General features: G+C 39.1%; 1 protein-coding gene across 1 annotated transcript in view; it reads left to right on the forward strand.

Annotated features, from left to right (window-relative positions):
• IPCEF1 (interaction protein for cytohesin exchange factors 1) overlaps positions 1 to 8,323 on the forward strand; it is a gene marked incomplete at both ends in the record, with an annotated part of 42,048 nt that extends 33,725 nt beyond the window's left edge. The window contains 2 exons of the mRNA XM_080341433.1: positions 4,467 to 4,657; positions 8,123 to 8,323. Coding sequence (XP_080197559.1) covers positions 4,467 to 4,657; positions 8,123 to 8,323 — 392 coding nt within the window. The remainder of the gene's footprint in view (positions 1 to 4,466; positions 4,658 to 8,122) is intronic.
• Between the last annotated feature and the right edge of the window lie 11,570 nt (positions 8,324 to 19,893).

The following is a 19,893-nucleotide window of genomic DNA, read 5'->3' on the forward strand; positions in this document are numbered from 1 at the left end:
GCCTGTGCCACTAATAGCCAGAACAGATCTATTGGTGTGCTCTGGCTCCTTTGTTCCTTCTGCAAAAGTTGCAGAAAATGGCTAGATTGTGGCTGAGACTAGCCAAGAAGTATGCTTATGGTGAGAACAACTGTGTAGAGAAACAACTGTGTTTGAATGATTATTTTGTTTCTCATCAAAAAGACTTTAGAAATCACAGGGAAAACTATGGCGTTATGGTTTTCTGAACTCTCTGAAAAAGAGATACTTATTTTGTTTCCAGTTCAGTCATAGTTTATTAAAATGCCACCCCTCACTGCTGAGTCCACTGTACTGTTACAGTCAAGAGCATCTAACTGTTGGTGGTAACATAATTTTCTTGTTATTTTCTCCCACTCTCTCCTACCCTTAGTTCTGCATTTGCCAATGAGGAGTGTCCCTAAACTATGCCCTCCTAATTCAAATATTTCCTCTTTTCTATTCTGTGGGAAATGTGATTTCCCCAAGGTGTCATCATATCGCCATTGATAAGTCTGTTACCAGGTCAAAAGAGGTTTATTCCCCTCTCCTTCTCCTCTTGTCTATATGTTGGTCCATTGGCAAAATAAATTTTGGCAGAATCAGAAACAGAGGTGTTGGCACAGTTACAAGAAGCTCATAAGAGTGAAAAATACCGGAGGAAGAAGCATATTATTGTTATTTTTTTTTTTCCAGAACAAATGCAAAGTTGAAGAGCTGTGACATCTCAGAGGATGTGAGAACAAGCATTAACATTTCAGCTTAGATTTAGTAAGGAAGGTTCATTTGGAGGTGGTTTTCAATGCAAAGTGTTCTTTCTGCCAAACCTTACAAATTTATGTATCTTTACCACTGGAAAACAATCAGCTTGATTTTTCACAGCTGCTTTTTGAGTAGTTCTGGGTCATTTCACTTTTGTAGGTTTAAGGAGCATTAAAGCTGAGATTTCAGGCAGGTTCCTGTATTGCTGCTGCAAGGTGGGGAGTCTCAGTCCATTAATGTCTCCCACCTGTGGCAAGTTGGCCAACAGGATGGTGGAAGCTGAAAATTGAGGAGGTGAAGAGCTGGCATGGTGAACTTCTGGCAGCTTGTTCTTGTCTATGATATCTCCTGTTAGCTAGAGGGAAATTCCAGATAAGTGGCACCGAGCCACAAAATTGTGTTTTACTTCTCCTGAAACAGAATGTGTCAGAAGTTTTGACTTGCCTGAAATATTTTTTTCCTCACCACAACCTAGAAGGTCTCTTTCTCTTGAATGTTAAAATATCTCAGGGCAGGACTTCCGTTTTCATCAGGTCAGCACTGGTTCTTTTCCACTTTCCTGACTGTGGAGTTTGACAAAGTTAAAAGAGCTATACAATACTACAGATTTTTTTCCAGAAGTGCTATGAAGCTTTAACAGGCTCCAAGGCTTGTGAGTGAATGGGATGGTTCAGGATCCCAGGAAGACTGATACTTCTAGTGGCATCACTCAACAGAATTGTTTATAGTTGATGCTGCACATGTTTTCCTGTGTGCATGCACGCACTCATAAATGCACACAATATCCTTCCACTGTTGCTGTTTGTTCCTCACCACTAATCCTTCAGTATGTCCTGAGAGAAAAATGAATGTATTTTATCTTTAACATAGGATAAGATAAAGAAGTGCTGTAGTAACATTTCAGTTTCCTAACTTGCATGCCTGAGACAGAAAGTGCTTAGCTTGTAGAGTACTGGTGGAAGAGATAACTTGCAATATTATTTTTGAAGTGCCTTTGAATGTACCTGATGTTAGCTGGGTGACCCAGCTGGAAAGACACACTCCAGAGCAGTGCTAGTGGGGCCCAACCTGTCCATATTATTAAGAATTTTTGTTATCAGAATATATCTACCATAATAAACCTACCATAAATATATCTACTATAAATTTGGCATCATCAAGCATGCCAAACACATGCTTTTACTTTCTGGCCTTGGCTCAGAGAAATTCAAGACATTGAAGGTAGAAGTCCAGATAGGTATTGGACAGTTTGGCCTTGATTTATAGAGGTTTATTGGCAGACACACTCTTTGTTGATAGCAACAGTATCTGCTTCTATAGAAAAATACGATCTTAAGGTACTGGTTTGTTATTTTTAACTGTTTTGGGAGACGTTCACTGCTCATCAGTGTAAACAAATATGGAGACAAAAGTACTATATAACTAATATCTGGCTCTATACTAACCTATAAGTTTTACTTACCTTTGTTTTCCAGCTGTTTCCTGAAATCCTGTTTAGCTGCTTCACTGTCACTTCTTAATTCACCCAATCTGAAGAATATGGCATATTTTTTCCCTCTGGAATTACTTGGCCCTGATGAATTATTTGAGGATGTGAGTGGTGGAAGAACAAGCAATAGGAGAGGAGTTTAAGGTTACAGTCTTGAAAGAATGTAGAAGCTGAGTGCACATTGCTCATCAAGTGCTTCATCTTTTTCTGGACCAGCCTGACTTGGCTCCAGCCTTTTCTGTACTGAGTATAACTGTCCTCGTTACCTTTACCTACAAGTGCACAGAAGATATCAGAGTACTTATCATAGAAGAAGTGTGTTCACTGAAGGTGTTTTCTCATGTTTGCTACTTTGTAACCCTTTTAGGACACTGAGGAGCATGATGAGTTAGCCTCAAAAAATATCTGGAGTGGGGATCTTATGTCTCTCATGGCTTGACTGTTTTTTAAGTTGCTGGACAAGATAAATGCATTTATTTTTCTTCTTATATACTCTTTCTTGGATATCTGATAAAGTCAATTTATGTCTCAGAGTGATACAGTGTACAGTCCTGATGAGTGACCTCCACAGTAGAGTTGAGCCAGTCCTGTGAAGGAGCTGCTGATGAAACAAACAGCTGCTTCATCCCAAGAAAGCAGGCAGGAAGCCTGTTACAATGATGAGCCTCATGGCATGAGCCAACAGTTTTCAGGAAATACTGCTGCTGTGTAGTATGACTTACACTTGCATTCTTTTTCTGTTTCCTGCAGCTTGTTAAATATACAACAGTTCTCCTTTTCCTCCCCCAGCACTGTATCAGTGTTGGAAGCTATGTTTAGTTCTTGTCAAGTTACAGCAGGCTTTTTATAATCACAAAGTAGTGAAAAAAAGGCCAGCAACACAATGAAGGCAAATATTTGTAGCATATCATAAACCTTTCATGTAACCTAAATATTTAGAAAGAACAGGGGTGTAGGAGGATGCTGTACTTTTTAAAGCATGGAAACGTTAAGGAGCAGCCTCCTGAGTGTGCTGACATGTTGGACAAGGCTTTTTGCTGCAGCATGAGTGAATGAAAGGACTTCTTCCTTTTCTTCAGGAAATGTTTGCCGACTGAACATCATTTAGAAAAGTCAATGTTTAATTTTTCTGTAAAAGAAAAATTTCCTACTCAGTTTCACCAGCACATGGAGGACTGCAGTTGAGAACCACCACCACCCCTTTCCCCAGTGAAATAAAAACAAATGTTATCCCAGTGGATCTCGAGGGACTTGTTAGCACCTTGAAAACATGAATAACTTTAAGATTTTCCTTTAGCAAACACTGAAGTAGAAAAGCTTGCAGTGTGGACTGAGGGACAAGAAGCGAGTTGTGCAGTCTGTTGCTGCAAATGGCCTTCTGCCAAAATCCCCCTATATATGCCAGGTATATTTTTAGTCTGTGTCTGATCATTTTTAAGTTGTTTTATTCTGAAAATGTCTTTACTTCAATTTTTACCTTATTTTGTGCTGTTTCATTCTCAGCTGTTTACTAGCTTTTCCTTTTTTGTCCTCTCTGTCATGGAAGATGGTTCTGCAGCTTGGAAGCCGTCAGAATAATTAAGGTGGAGATAAGCAAGGTTTTGTTGTGAGGTACCACAGGAAAATTGTGTGCCACCATCTGTGAAACTCTGGGGTTAGGTACCCAAAGGGTTCCTGCTTTAATCCATTTTCTAGGGATCTTCTCTCTGGGCCCCTGAAGTGTTCCTATATTTCATTTCATTGCTTAATTTTTTAAACTCCAGTTTCAATAATTACCAAAACCTGGCATGAATTGGTACACCAAATAGAATTTGATCCATGAGTTGCCAAGCAGAAATGTAATTCACCATATGCAGCATATAAGGAAGGGTGAATGAGTGTAGATGTAATCAAAGTTGTTTTCATTCAAATGTAGCATTACTGATAGTTGTTCAAAGTCTGTGGTACACTTGGAGCACTAAAGCAGCACTTTATCAGTGGAAATATGTGCTCATATCTATTTGGATCACAACCTGGTTCTTAAAAACATTTGAGTTTTGTAGTATGTCTTTTTCATATGCATTATTACCCTATAAATTACCCCTGAAATTGTCATTGTTTTGAACACTAATATTACTTTTTGACTTGACTAAGAGCCTTCCTGATGCCTGAACTTCACATTTCTGCTGTCTGCTGCCATATTCATATTCTTGTACCCAATTTATTATTTTCTTTGCAGATCAGGAAAAATGTGATGATGATGAGATGGAGCGACTTTACAAGTCATTAGAACAAGCAAGCCTTTCTCCCATTGGTGATCGTCGGCTTTCAACAAAGAAGGAACTTAGGAAGTCATTTATCAAACGCAGCAAAAACCCCTCCATTAATGAGAAGCTCCACAAAATTCGAATGCTAAACAGCACATTAAAGGTGAGGTCACAGAGCCAGCCAAGGAAAAGCCTGAGAGAAATAAATGGTTTGGCTGAAAAAAGCAGCAAGACTAGACTTCAGCCAAACTCTAAATACATATATACTTAAAGCCCCAGAGAATCTGGTTAAGTTTTTCAAATTGTTTTCTACTTCATTCTGAATACTGATCTGTGTTTTATTATTCAATTTGAACTGAAAGCAGAGGCAATAGTTCAGAAGGGACTCTTTTTGCAGAAGTTCCAGCCCATTTGAAAAATTTAATATAGCAAGCTTTTCTTAGTTAGCTGGACTACTTGCAAGCTCAGCTGAATGCACTAAACAGGGGAGCCTTAAAGGAAGAGCAAAGTACATTGATGATAAAGGACATGAAAATGACCCTGAGCTAAAAAAATTTTTCTTTATGTGATTACTGGAGAATATAGAGGATGTGCCAAAGCTGTTGTAAAGACCTCCTGTAACTAAAGTATTTTTAATAACAAAAGCATCCTGCTTTTATGTTAGAAAACATAACACCCCTCATGAACTGGAGGGGTGGAGGGCTTCAGGAGACGTTCCATGAAAGGGCCAGTAAATCTGTCTGGAATATGGGGATTTATGAGGCTGTTTACTCACCAGCATCAAGTGTCACAGAATTTCAAAGCCTGCTTCTGAATGGCACTAAGGGAAACAGAAAGTTTAACTCCAGTATCTATAAACTGTAATGAGAACAAAGAATAAATGCAAACCTGGGGCTTCACTTCTTTTTGTATGCATTAGAGACAGGAATTGAGTATCTTATTTCAAGTGTGTCTCTTTGGCTTCTGGCACTGTAAGCTGCAGAAATGCATGCCAGAACTTCTCCTATCAGCACAATCATTTATTTGATTATTGGTTGCAAGGGGAGGCTTGGCTTTTGCACCCTGGCCCATTTAAAAATTTCTGAAGATACAGTTGAAAAGAGAAGTGGGAATAATACGCATTCTCCCTAGGTCTGTGTGAGACCTGGTGAAGTCTTTCCTCAGGTATCAGAGTCTTCAGAACTGACTGTAACAACATCAGCAATAAAGTGAGCTCATCATATAACAGAAAGTTAGTTTAAAAAGTACGCTTATTTTATGGGCTAGGAGGCTAAATATAGAAACATACTGCAAAGTGTTCCCTGAGAGGAGCCTTCCTAATAAATCTAAGAACCAGTTAGTACAAAATGGAATCATATCTTATGGGACAATCAGTTTCATTCATATGGAGCTGAATGGAAGCCTTACTGCTAGACATGAGCAAAGAGGACAGCTTTGCATTGATTTAGCATGGGAGTATTGTGTAAGTTGTGATTAGCAGTATTTTTAAGCCTAGGCTTGTCTGACACTTCTCTTTAATATGGACAAATCATTTTTGGAGTTCCTGATGTGTAAAATGTGGTGGTTTTTTTTTTTTTTTTTCCTTAAACTGAGAAATTGGAGTATTGTCAAGACAAATATAATGCAGACGTTTTCTCACAGACACAAATAGAGTTCTATACACAGCAGTGTTTAAGTTAGCCTGTCTGAAACACAAATGCCTGCAGCGGGAAAGTGCCATATTCTTTAAATCAGTGAGATTATGTGCTTTTAAAGTAAAATTTGTTAGCATATAACATGAGACATGAGATAATTGGAAATGATCTACTGGAAATTTAAAAATCAGGAAAGTTTTGTGTCTGATCCATATTTACTTTATTTTAATTAAAAACCTGTTAATTTGAGAAGTGATTTATGCAAGATTCAGTATAATTAGAATTTCAGACTTTTGACTCCACATCTTTAACAACAGATTAATGATGCTGCTACAACATATCATTAAGAAAACATGTTCTGGATAGTTTGGAAGAGAGAGAAGCTGTGTGCAAATGCATCCCAGGCTTAATGAATGTGGGAAATAGATTCAGTGGTATAGGACAAATTCCATGGCATGGCTTTTTGCCACCAAGTTTGTCCACTGTAAATACTCTTATCTTCCTTCTTACCTCCCTATCTTCTCTTCTTCTCTTAGGCTAGCTGCACATATCTCTTGCATCAATGCCAGAAGCCCTCTTACGAGGACTGGCACTAGGTCTTTAAGGTAGGATCTCTGTAAACCAACAGTTTAAGAAGATTTGTGTTTAAAAAGTGGCTCAGGTATCACAGGGATTAGAGTAGCTCATAGTTCAAAGTAATAGTGGGATATGGATGTGTAAACAGCCAATTGCTAGTATTATGAAGTAAGTGTTGTGAATGTGTGGGGGTATTTTTAAGGTGTTTTCAAGGCAGCCACTAGCACAGTGTGTCCTCGGGTATAATGAAACTGGTGGCAGCAGGAGATAGAGATATTCCATTACTTTCATATACAAACAGGGTGGGGTATGGAGCCAGGCAAAAGCAGTAAAGGTTTGTTAGTGTAGCATGGTGCCTCCATTAAGAAACTGTAGCTGCTAATTAGGGCTTCCTTATCCTGTGGTCCACTGCATGGATAGGCAATAAGGGCTGGAAAAGCAAAGTGGTTCATTGTGTCAGAAAATGTGAATACATCAATTAATATAAATATCTGAAAGGAATATGTAAAGAAGAGAGAGCCAGGCTTTTTTCAGTGATACCCAGTGGTAGAACCAGAGATACCAGACACAAACTGAAACACAGGAGGTTCCATTGGAACATCAAGAACCACTTTTTCACTCTGAAGTTGACCAAGCACTGGCAGAGGTTGGCCAGAGAGGCTGAAGAGTCTCCATCCTTGGAGATATTCAAAAGCCATCCGAACATAATCCTGGACAGCCTGCTTGAGGAAGAGGTTTGGACCATGGGACCTTCAGAGATCCCTTCCATCTTCAAGCATTCTGTGATTCTTGGACATAAAGGGTCTCAGTGTTCCTGTATCAGTGACTGTTCTTGTCTTACAATTGAACCAGGGTGCCTGCAATGTATGGTCTGAGTTGCTTTTGTCTGAAAGTAAAGACAAGATTTATTAGTAGTAGCTGTTGGTAGATGTATTAGCAGCAACATGTACTCTAGCCACGCTACTGCCATTGCATGGTTCATCTCCAAAATTATTTTCTGTCTAGCTCCCAGAGAAGAGACATTTCTAATGTGATCAGGGAATAAGTACTTTTTGAGAAAGTTGGAACTGATGTGAGTTACAGAAATAAATGCCATTGTGTCTAGTTTCATGCAAGTACTAACTTACGAGATAGCATAACAAAGTCTAATTTTCACATGAATTTTCTTTCATGAAATTTTGCTGAGAACCCCATAAAATAAAGAAATCTACATTAAATCATAATATTGCCTTCAACTGGGATGAATTTCTGCTGTGGACTTAGCTTTGATCTGCCTTCTAAATAAAGGAACAAGTTGCCAGGAGGGTGAATAATTTGCTCTCTTGTTGAGATAGTTCTCTAATGTTCTCTGTGTGTTTTTGTTATGGACAATGAGGCTGACAGTTTCTGTGGGAAATAACCACTTGTTCTCTTCCTAGTGTAAAGAACATGACCTGGCCACAATTAACCAGTTGCTAGAGGACCCAAAATTGACAGCAATGAAGTACAGAGAATGGAGGAACACAAACATCATGCTGGTTCAAGACATTTATCAGCAGCAGGAGGTCCAGGACATGTCCACAGAGAACAGTGAGGACCAAGAGGTGACTCCACAGCCTATTGCTGAAAGTGCTGTCTGAGGCCATGGTTCAATGAGTCATGGCAAGATTTTTCCCTATGAGTCTTCATGTACAAGCACCTTAAACTGCTGCATTTTGAGGTTTGTTTTCCAAGTGTTCTTTGAAAGGAAAACAAGCTCTTCTCCAAAGCTTTAATTCTTCTTGCAAAACTTACTTCATGTCAAAAGGGTGAATACCCCAAATTCAAAAAGGATGCCTGAACCTGAGCTGCATACCCAAGGGGTCTTTTTTATGAAGCAGCTAAGAAATGTTTTTCCTTCTTTGGAGACGTAAATCAAATATGTCTAACTCCTGGAAGTTTTACAGAACTGCGTAATATGTACTGTATAAAAGTAAGATCCTTGTGGTTGCTTTAACCATGTAACTTACAGTTAAAGGAAGCTAAAACAATGCCAACAGGATATGGTCTACTCTCTACCTTTTTACCCTGTAAGATAACCTGATGTATGAATTTTCATCTCTACATTCATTCACATTCACTTTAAACTGAGTCAAATAGAATAGCAATTATGCATGAGTTTATACTACAGACAGCTGTCAGGCACCTAGTTTGTGCTTTGCCTGATGTTTTATGGGTTTCAAACTTATTTATGGACCAGAACAAGGTACTGTTCTTTCTACATGAAGAAGAGAAGATCTCTCAACGTTTGCTAACATGTAATTTACTCTTCAGTGAGGCAGCTAATGCTTCAACAAGTTTCAACTTTTCTTATGGACTTGGTAGAATTCCTTGTAAGATTATTTTCCTCTCTCTTATTTTTGATGATGTTGAGTATATAAGGTACAAATTCACCCCAGTTTCCTACTTAGGAAGATGATCAAGTTCACAAGGCAGAAGCTAAATAATTAAATTCCTGATGTGGACCTGAAGGTGTAAAACATAGCTGCAAATATTTTTGTAAATATACGTCATTTTATGGCTTATATGAATGTGACTATGTACTGTATATATGTTTTATTTATATATTTATATATGCTGAATTTCCTAATGTAGATAGGCATGCATGGACCAGACCCACCCAGATGTGAGTGCTTGCAGGTGGACTTGAAATGCTTCGTTTTTTATTCCGTTATGAATCACAGTAATGGCTCTACAACTGAGACTATCCTGGGACATCTGCTGTAACTTTTTCTTTTGTCTTTCTAGCTTTGAGATTTAGATGAAGAAAATCCATACAATTTAGGGCAGGAAAAAAAGTTTTCTAGAATGTTTCAGGATTTCTCTTTGGACAAACAAAAATAAGTATGTTAAGAGGTTTTGCTTAAGGATCATAACTCTTTGAATTCATTGTCCTCAGCACAAGGTTTGTTTGTTTTGATTTTTTTTTTTTTTTTTTTTTTTTTTTTACCTTCCCATCTTCTGCATGGGTACAAGTATGGGGAACTTTGCAGAGTGCTGAATTTTGAAAGGCAAGAGTTAGCCCACCATTCTCAAATTAATGCCACTATAGGAACTGACAACTGGCACTTCTATTGGCTGTTTCATGAAGATATTATTTGTCATTCGTTTTCAACACAGTTTATCTTTTAAAGCAGAATACACTATACAGATGCAGCTGTATTTACCTGTCTTTATACATTATGTGTTTTTTCATAGCTTGACTGAGAAAAAAAAATTTATAGTGTTAGTGGGAACGTGTGAAACCTTTTCTACCTATGTAGTGATAAATTTGACTGTAGATACTGCATTTTTAACCCTCAGCAGCTTTTCTTGTAAAACAGAGACTTGGAATTGTGTTCCAATGCATCCAAAGATTACAGGTAAGCCTATGTTGAGTGTGAAAACTGAGGAGCAGCCAGTAAACTAGAAGAAAGAGGAAAAATGTAGATTCCTTTGGTACAGGCTTTAATGGCAGGGAGTCAGGGGAAATGAGGGCTGGTTGAATGCAGAAGCAGAGCTATGCTTGGGGATAGCATCACTTCCTCGGGTATAAAAAGGTTTAGGAGCATGAGGGTAAGGACTAGTGTTGGGTCAGAACTTAATAATTTGGGCTAGTCTGCTGCTGAGGAACAAATGTTAGCTGAGACCTGGAAGTCAGTGACAGTGAAAATTGGGAGTGTAGGGATTAATCTACTTGATCCATCTCAGACAAAACTACCTGGGGCTAAATCACTGATAAATAACGAAGGCCAGATTGCGTGTACATTTTCTTTTGTGAGTGTTTCTCATGAAACAAAGTGTGTAAACATCATTTTTCTTCAAAAGCATCTTCACTTAAGCATGTGCTTGTTTTTAAGATCTAAGTGACCTATTGAACTGGGACAGACAAGTCAGTGCCTTGCCGTTGTGAGCAAAGTCCTAGTCACCTCTGTTTGCTGAAGTAGATTTGCACTATACAAAGGAAAGCATTACGTGGCCTTCATGTGCTGTGTTGGCTCTTTTCACATGATGCTTGTATAAGCGTAGACAAAACAGGTTTCCCAAATATAGAGACTGACCTTGGACTGCCCAAACTCCACTATTGGTTTTGACACATTATGTAGCCCAAAATAGCTTTAAATTACTCTTTCCAATGGTTAGTAGATACTTATTATTGAACTACTGAGGTTTTGGAAACCTCCTGATGATGGGCTGTATCATCCTCTTAGAAAAGAACACAAAATTCTTGAATGGGGTTACTTTAATGCAGTTATTATTTTAGCAAAATTCTGTGTGTTCAAGAAAAAAAATGTATGGTTTTTATGCATGTGCAGTGCTGGGAGCCTATCTCCTTTCTCTTTAGCTACTATTTAGAACTGAAGCAAATGGAAAATGTGTGAAATGAAAACTGTAGAAAACAAGATTAATTTTCCAGCATTGCTGATTTATGTGAACATTTTGAGCTGGTGCTGGATTCATCAGAAGGGGCTGCGCAGCAATGTGAAAGCCTTGGTCGGAGCAAGAAGTTTACACAAGCTGTCAGCTACAGCTTGTGGATGCAGCAGGGACCAACCTTGGCAAGAGAAACTTGGACAACTCTGTGCTTTGCTCAGTGATACTTTGGGTATCTAGGGGAATCTGAATTTGGAAGGCCTGCACCGTTGTTTCATAGTGCAGGGAAACTGTGCATCCCTAGTGAATGTCCAAAAGTCTTTAACCATATGCGTCATGGGACTTGTTTTATGTACTTTTTCAGGACAAAGTGTGTGTGCATGCACATGAGCACATGCAGAACTATTCCTTTGTCAGTAAAGCCTTTTGGTATTCATGCTAAGTCCAACTATGCATATTGTGGAGTAACTTAATGACAATACCTAATTTCAGCTGTTTCTGTAGCCTGTCTCTGGTGGCTTTTCTGGCAATTGAATCTCTCTGTTTTGGTGGAGTAGGTCTCACAAGCTACTAGAATGAGGTGGGATCACATTTTCTTTCCTAAGATGGGAGATGTTTCATGTGGGGACTGTGAATTCTGTGAATTGTTTCTGGATCTACTTCTGCTTATTTGCTCAGTACTGGGTTTTACCTGAAACAGGAATAAACAAGGATAAATAATCTGTTGTAAATTTCAGAATGTAAAATTTTTTCTAACTAGGAAAAAATATGGGCATGCTACATCTATTTTGTGAGCCTGTGAGCTTAAATGTCTATAACAGATTTAATATAAAAACTTATTTTTTTTTTTTTAAACTCAAAGTAGTAAGGGACTTCATGTAAGCATAGTTCTTTGTTAAGGAACTCCATGTGCTGTGGTTGAAGTTTGGGGTTTGGGCTTTTTTGGTTTTGTTTTGTTTGATGGTACAAAAGTGACCAATCACAACGAGGGTCTGGCTTTACTTCATTTATATGAGACATCTCTTTTTGTTAACAGGAAGCCAAAGTGGTTTTCTTGTAGCAGGAGAGCCAAAGTGGTATTTCCTGTTTTGTGTGGGGCATTTCGAAGCAGCAGACATTTTACATTGTCAGTCAGCATTTCCTTGATGGCTCGAAGATTTATCCTATTTTGGTCTGCTGCAAGCTGTCACATTCTTGCATTTTTAAGAACTGGCTTCGTCATTAACTAAAACAAAAATTGAGGAGAAAAAAGGAAAAGGAAAAACAGAACAAAAAAGGCTCTTGGCTAAGACCAGGCTGAAATTCTTGTCTTTCTGCAGAAGTGTAATGGGACCCAAGCTTGCCTAAAACTAGGCATTTCAACATTGAAAAAAAGATTTTCAGGTGTTGAGTTGAGTACTACATTCCTTGGAATTTGCTATAGGAGAAGTTCCAAGACCTGTCTGCTCTGGAAAAATGAATATTTTTTCCAATTTATTTTTTCTTGATAAAAATCTGAAGGGGAGTAGTTTATCATCTGACAGAAAATTAAAAATTAAATAAGTATGTAATTCATTGATAGTTCATCAGCCTTGATGTATTACCTTGAAATTATTGACTTTAGATGACTCAGCCTTTAATGTAGAAAATTCATTTCTTTTGGAAATGATTGTAGCTACCACAGTGTCTGAGGCTTATGTACCCCATGTGGCCTGCCAGATGTCCATTTTGAGGATGTAGGGGTATGGCATTTTTATAGGGCAAATAGCTTATGTCATTATACCACAGATTATGAACTATGTAAACTCTAATACCCCCTTAGTCCTAGATGCTTTAGGACCTACCCAGATTATTCTGACTCTTGAAGTTGCTTATGGCAGTTTAACCTTCTCCCACCTAAAAATAAAGGCCATGTGAAAACGTCTCCCATTCTCATGTGAAGAGAAACTCACACTAGTCTAGCAAAGATTCAGGTAAGTCACTTTATTATGAATGTTTAGCAAAACAAATCACCTAGTGAAATGTCCTATGTGCATACTAATAGCAGTGCTCTTGTGCTGAGGACAGACCAAAGGAGGAATGGGTGGTGTCTATTCCATTACTCTCTGTGTAGCCAGGGGAAGCCATACATAGAGGAGTATTTGCAAGGATATCTGTTAGGCAGGGATAGAGCCTGCAGCACCATGAAGGTATATAGAATCCCAATTTGGTATTTTATCTGTTAAGTCTATTTTTTTTTTCACTGGTTTCAAACTCAAAGCACAATGTTTGCACTCAGTGCTGCCTTTTTACTGCTTGTTGCCCACACATGTGACTTAATTTTAATGGAATGACACACACATCTTGCAGAATGAGAGCCTTATGTTTGCACTTGTCAATTAAACACTGAAATGAGAGAATATTTTGCTCAGCCTTTTTTTCACTTTTTACTGTGTATTTTTCTGTTTACTCCTATATGTTAAAATAAGGATTTGCTCATTCCTTAAACAAGCAATTTTCTCTTGGGACTAATATTACTATTAAATTGAATAATCTGGAACCAGGAAGAATCAATGAATGGTTTGACTGAGGAATGCCTTCCACTGGTTGGCAATGTAATTTTTGAAACTGCTGTTAAATTAATTGGTTGCTGTAGCCATCCTGAAGGAAGAATGGTCCCTTCTGACAAGTATGGGACATTGTTTGATATTTTTTTTTAATTTATTTTTTCTTTTTTTTAGCTCACAGAGCTGCCTGTTTCAATCAAAAGACAGTTGGGATCTTTTTCAAAAGAGTTTCAGTTTAGCTGGACAGGACAGCCAGATAGCAGCACCATGAAGGCGTGTTTCCTGAGCAATGATATTGTCTAAGTTGGGAGTGTCAAACTCATTTTCACTGGGGGCCACATTAGCTTCACGATTGCCTTTAAATGGCAGAATGTAATTTTAGGACTGTATAAATGTAACTACTCCTACCTGTATACAGTCCTAAAATTACCTTCAGGCCTTTGAAGGCAACTGTGAGGCTGATGTGGTCCCCAGTGAAAATGAGTTTGACACCCCTGGTCTAAGGAATTGGCTGCCCTGAAGAAAGACTGTCCCTATCCCCCTCTGTTCCCCTAATCTTCTACATGCTCCCACTGCTTGCCTCAGGCTAATCTGCTCATCATTTGGCACCTCTGTCAGCTCAACTGAGTCAGACAGCAAGGAACAGATACAGCAAGCTGGATAGTTGTCTACTGTCACGCCGAATAAAATTGACTTATGCAGAGGGTCAGTGCCTACCAGAGCCCTCACAAGGGACGCAACTGGACTGTGAAGGCAGAAGCAGAAGGAAGAAGAGCTGTGTAAGTAGGAGGGAAGAGAGCGACCTCTTCCTTTTAGGAGCAGACCATTAGCTTGACTCTGCTTCCCACAAAGCTATAGCTTCACTTTCACCAAATGATGATTTCCCATTTTCCCCCCTGCCAACACATGGTTGTGAAGATGACCTGAGGGAACAGTTTTCATGTGGGTTTTACAGTGATCTCAGCCTGTGCTCTTCCTTTCATAGAATCATTGCATCATTTTGGTTGGAAGAAACCCATAAGATCATCAAGTCCAACCATAACCTAACTCTAACAATAAACCATGTCCCCAAGAACCTCCTCTACATGTCTTTTAAACACCTCCAGGCATGGTGACTCAACTACTTCTCTGGGCAGCCTGTTCCACTGTTTCATAACCCTTTCCATGAAGAAATGTTTCCTAATATCCAATCCAAACCTCCCCTGACACAACTTGAGGCTATTTCATCTCATCCTATTGCTTGCTACTTGGGAGAAGAGACCAACACCCTCCATGCTACAACCTCCTTTCAGGTAGTTGTAGACAGCAATAAGGTCTCCCCTCAGCCTCCTTTTCTCCAGGTTAAATAGCCCCAGTTCCCTCAGCCGCTCCTCATAAGGCTTGTCCTCCAGACCCCTCATCAGCCTTGTCACCCTCCTCTGAATTCTCTCCAGCACCTCCACATCTTTCCTATAGTGAGGGGCACGAAACTGAACACAGTATTCAACTTGGGGCCTCACCAGCACTGAGTACAGTGTGATGATCGCTTCCCCTCCATGCCTCATGCATGACCAAAAGTTTTGTTTCTGGGCCTGAAAGCCAAAAAACCAAATACTATGTTTCCTTAAGATGCCTGCTGGCATGCTTGCTGCAGGGATGCTGGTGCAGGCATGAGAGAGGCAATGGTTGGGGCTGGAGCACCATACCTGCACCTGTTTTGACTAGATATGAAACTGCACCTCACTGGCTTGAACTGCCTCTTTTTTCCCTCTGGCTTTTGATTTACACCCTCCTGTGGTAGTACAAAATATAACAGATTCCAAAGTTTTATAAAAATAGAAATGAGTTGCTCATCATGATTTGTACTTTTTTATCTGCCTAAAAAAAAATCTCCTGGGTTCCACCGGACTTACAGACAGGTACCTGTGACCTTGGGGTCAGTGTGTTCATTGGCAACACGGAGGGCAAAGGTGTTGTTCCGGTGTCTTGGAAGGGCTCAGTTATCATTCTTCTCATGTTATCATGGGCTGTTTCTTTCTGCTGGAAGAAAGTACCTACAGACACAGGGAAAGTTCCTGTATTATTTTCCTGTACTCAAGGAATGACCTAGTTGTCACAAGGGGATGTTTAAAATTGTCTGACAGAGGCCTTGGTAGTACATGGAATGTGCATAGTGACAAACTGCCCTGTTATTTTGATGGGGAAATGTGCTTCTTTCATCTTTCCACTTATGGGCAGAGCACTGTCAGTCTCAGGCAGACACAAGATGCAAGTTCTCCTTGTATTGCCGGTGGGAAAACACAGCTGCTTGCAAAAGGGTCTCAGCAAGATTTTCTGATGGAGCAAACTGATCCCGTAGCACAGCCTGCTGGGTGTTAGAGAGACAGCAAGTGAGAGAGAAAATCGCAATTTTATGTGTATGAGCGGAAGTAATAGTGTTACTGCTGGAAGTGTGATGGTCTCAGTCTTCATCTGAGCAAGTTTTACAGTGAGATGACAACGTTTGCTGCAGGTGGAAAAAGGGAGATGCTGTTTGGCACATCGGCCCTCTCTAGACCTGAAACAGAAGGAGTAAAAGGAAACCAAGGAGGAAAAAGATGCTCTGTGAGGAAAAGCAAGGTAACACCTGAGAGGTCAAGGTGGGTGCTGGGAAAAGAGAGGTGATAAATATAGAGGCAAAAAGGGGTAATTATTGCCTGTGGAAAAATGAGGGGCATGAGATCAATGGAAACTCGCAACCTGCCACACAACTGATGTCTCAGAGGGGATGATTTTAAATGAAATTATTCAACATTCATGAATGGCAGCCAGCAAATTCTTAAAGCTGGTTTGTAGACCACCCTAAAAGATGAGGGTTGGGAGTCTGTTCTGTGGAAAATGCTCTCATGCTGGTGTTAAGGACTGTGGCATGCTTCTGTCCTTCATGAAATGCCTGCATAAGTCTAGTAAAATGCAAAAGTCACTGTCATAGCGTGGCACAGGAAGACAGCTGGAAATTCAGAGGCATCTCCAATGTCCTCAGCCCTTGCAATAGCAGCCATGTCCTAGTCATCTACAGGCCTATCTGTGCTCTGGCGGGCCTATTGTCAAAGTAGAAGTTATATTTTCTATGGTGCATTTTCTTAAATTTTATTTTTATTACAGACAGTAAATTCAGTTTGCCTTGGCTAGCGCTTATGTTAATAAATTGCAGCAGAGAAGAAGATGACTCTGGTGGTGGTGTCCTTTGCTGTGTAATTTGAAAATTTTGCCGTACAGATGTCAGGAGGAGCCCAAAATAAGATTTCATACTGCTGTAGAACACATATCACCTTTCCAACGTAATGTTGTATTTCATCATGAGCATCATTTGTTTTCTGTGAAATAATTTATGCTGCTCATCTTGCTGATGACAAGATGAGGCACTTTGGGTGGCTGTATCTTATGTGCTGTTTCTGAACGGTGTTTTCTAACACACAAAAAAGGATGAATTACAGTGTTGATACTTGTTGGAAGAAGCAGGTAAGACTCCTCACAACTGATGCAGCAAACAAACCTCAGCACTTTGGAGACAGTATATTTGTGTATTTTATATATTTGTGCATTTTATAGTTCAGGATATTTCAGATTCTCTTATTGCTTAAAGAGTATGTGAATGTAACCAACCTCTTTTACTGTGTTTGCTTATATTAGTCAATAGTGCAGAGATGATACAGGCTGTTCAAGTTTAATTACTTTTTAATATTCCCTCATTGGAATATTTCCTTGTATCTGATGTTCCAGTGAATCAGAAGACAAAAGAACAGGGAATGGGAGGGCTCAAGGCATGTAGCAATCATGTATAAATGATGCATCTATTGGGTGTTTCTGCACATCTGTTTACTGTCACAGCCTCTTTCTGTAAATATCTTATTTTTGTCTTGTCATGCTGTTAGTATGCAATATCAGAAGAAAGCATTCTTCCCAGCTCCCTGCATATTGAGTCAGAGGAATAAATACAACCTGGTGGATCCAAAAGTGTTAGGGGTCTGATTATTAGGGCAGTCAAACCCTCTTGCTCTGAAAGATTTACAAATCAGGGTTCCTTATATTGTCGTGCAATTAGATAAAAGCAGAGAATGGTGGCATCATAACACTGACTAACACAAAAGTTATTTGTACAATGTGTAAGAGATTTTTTTATTTCAGACCAAGTCTAAGCATCAGCTTATGATGGATCAGAATTCATGCATTGACATTAATCCTTAATAACGGAGAAGATGAGTATCATCACTAGATGAACTCTGAATAGGAGGCCTCCTATTGGTGTTTCTAATAACTATAACCTCCCTCTGTGCTGATGATCTCTGGCTTAATGCAGTTCATTACAGCACAACACAAGACTAATTTTTTAAAGCATTTGATAGAGCATTTATGTTGCCTTTTTATATTGCTATCATTATCTCTGTCATTTGGAATTGGAATATGGAATAATTGCAAGAAAGCTTTTCTCTCCTAAGAAAACCATGCATCAGAGGTGACAGAGAAACCCCATGTTAATTGTGTAAAAATAAATGAAGTAGCAGCAGAATTACACATTTGCAGTCATACCGCCTGTGTTTCTGTCTATTGGTTGTGCTGCAGTAGAATCATGGAATCATTTTGGTTGGAAAAGACCTTTAAGATTGCTGAGTCCAACTGTTAACCTAACACCACCAAGTTCACCACTAAACCATGTCCCTAAGCACCGCATCTACATGTCTTTTGAACACCTCCAGGGATGGTGACTCAACCACTTCCCTGGTCAGCCTGTTCCTGTGCCTGACAACTCTTTTGGTGAAGAAATTTTTCCTAATATTCAGTTTAAATCTACCCTGGTTCTACTTGAGGCCATTTCTTATTATTCTATTGCTTGATACTCAGGAGAAGAGACCAACACCCTCCATGCTAAAACCTCCATTCAGGTAGTTATAGACAGAGATAAGGTCTCTCTCCCTCAGCCTCCTTTTCTCCAGGCTAAACAGCTCCAGTTTCCTCAGCCACCCCTCATAAGACTTGTCCTCTGGACCCTTCACCAGCTAAAAGTTTTAAATTTGAATGTGGATAACTAATAGAGTTTAAAAGCAAACAAACAGGAAAAGACCCAGACAGCAAGCAAAACAAAACAAACCCCAAATCAAACAAAACCAAAACCAAATAAAACAAACAAAACCAAAACAAAGCAAAAAAACCAAACAGAAAACAGCAGAAAAAATAACACAACCAAAGATTTATTTATTTGATGACTATTTAATTTTCTTCAATTAGTTTTTAGGAGACTGAAGAATTTGCTTCAGTTTTGTGTTCAAACTTATGTTTGCTCTCTATTATTTTGGCTTGTGATGACTAAGCTTGGTAAGGGAGACTCATTTGAACCTTGTATGTCTTAATACAAAATCATGGTTCTGGGAATTAAAAAGAAGGTGAAATAAACTAACTGTGACATATTTGTAGATAAAAACCAAACTATTAAAAAAGTAGGAGCTCCTGGTATGATACCAATAAAGTGAATAAAGCTGTTGGAGAATATAACCCCTGGATGAACATGGCCCTCCTGAATATGTATTTTTCAGGAAGGACAATGGCTACCATATGAATGCATTTCTGAAATGTCATGCATGCATCTGAAACTTTGGGTACTGTTCTCATTTCCACACCAACACAGGCACTGGTATTTGCAGGCTAGTTGGCACCAAATGATACACAATGAATGAAAATTTGGAAACAATGCCTTATAGGAAGAAAATTAAGAAGTGAAAAGTGTTTCATTTAGTGTATTCAAGGAAGCAGAAAGATTTTTCAATGGTCTGTTTTTTTTTTTTTCTAAGGAGGATGAATCTCATCTCAGTTCAAATGAGGGTTCTGATGATAAATGCTTTGAACTGCTCTGGAGGTGCCTGCCTCTTTGCCTTAAATTTATTCGAGGGAAAGTTGGGAGAATAAATTTACTATGCTGAAGTTATCCCTATAAGAAGCATCTCATACAAAGCCAATAGGCAAGGAAGTGGCTTCTAACAGCAGGGAGTCCCTAAACTCTCAGAAAAGGCATTGCAATAGGTAGGGAGTGAAGCAATGGGCAATTCAGGCAGCACCCCTTTGTAAAATGTATGAAGTAAATATACATTTTGGATGGAAGTGTAACGAGGATATAATGAGATTTCTGTCCTTTAAACTCGTTGAATGAAGAATATCCTCCCTTCTCACTTTTCTTAAAAAAACGAATATGTTACCTCATGCTGTGGGATCATTTGGACTTGGTAAAACATGGGCAGAATGGTTTTGTAGAAAATCTGATGGGAGGCTATAGCATTTGGTTT

Source organism: Nesoenas mayeri (assembly GCF_963082525.1).
Source record: "Nesoenas mayeri genome assembly, chromosome: 3".
NCBI lineage: Eukaryota > Metazoa > Chordata > Aves > Columbiformes > Columbidae > Nesoenas > Nesoenas mayeri.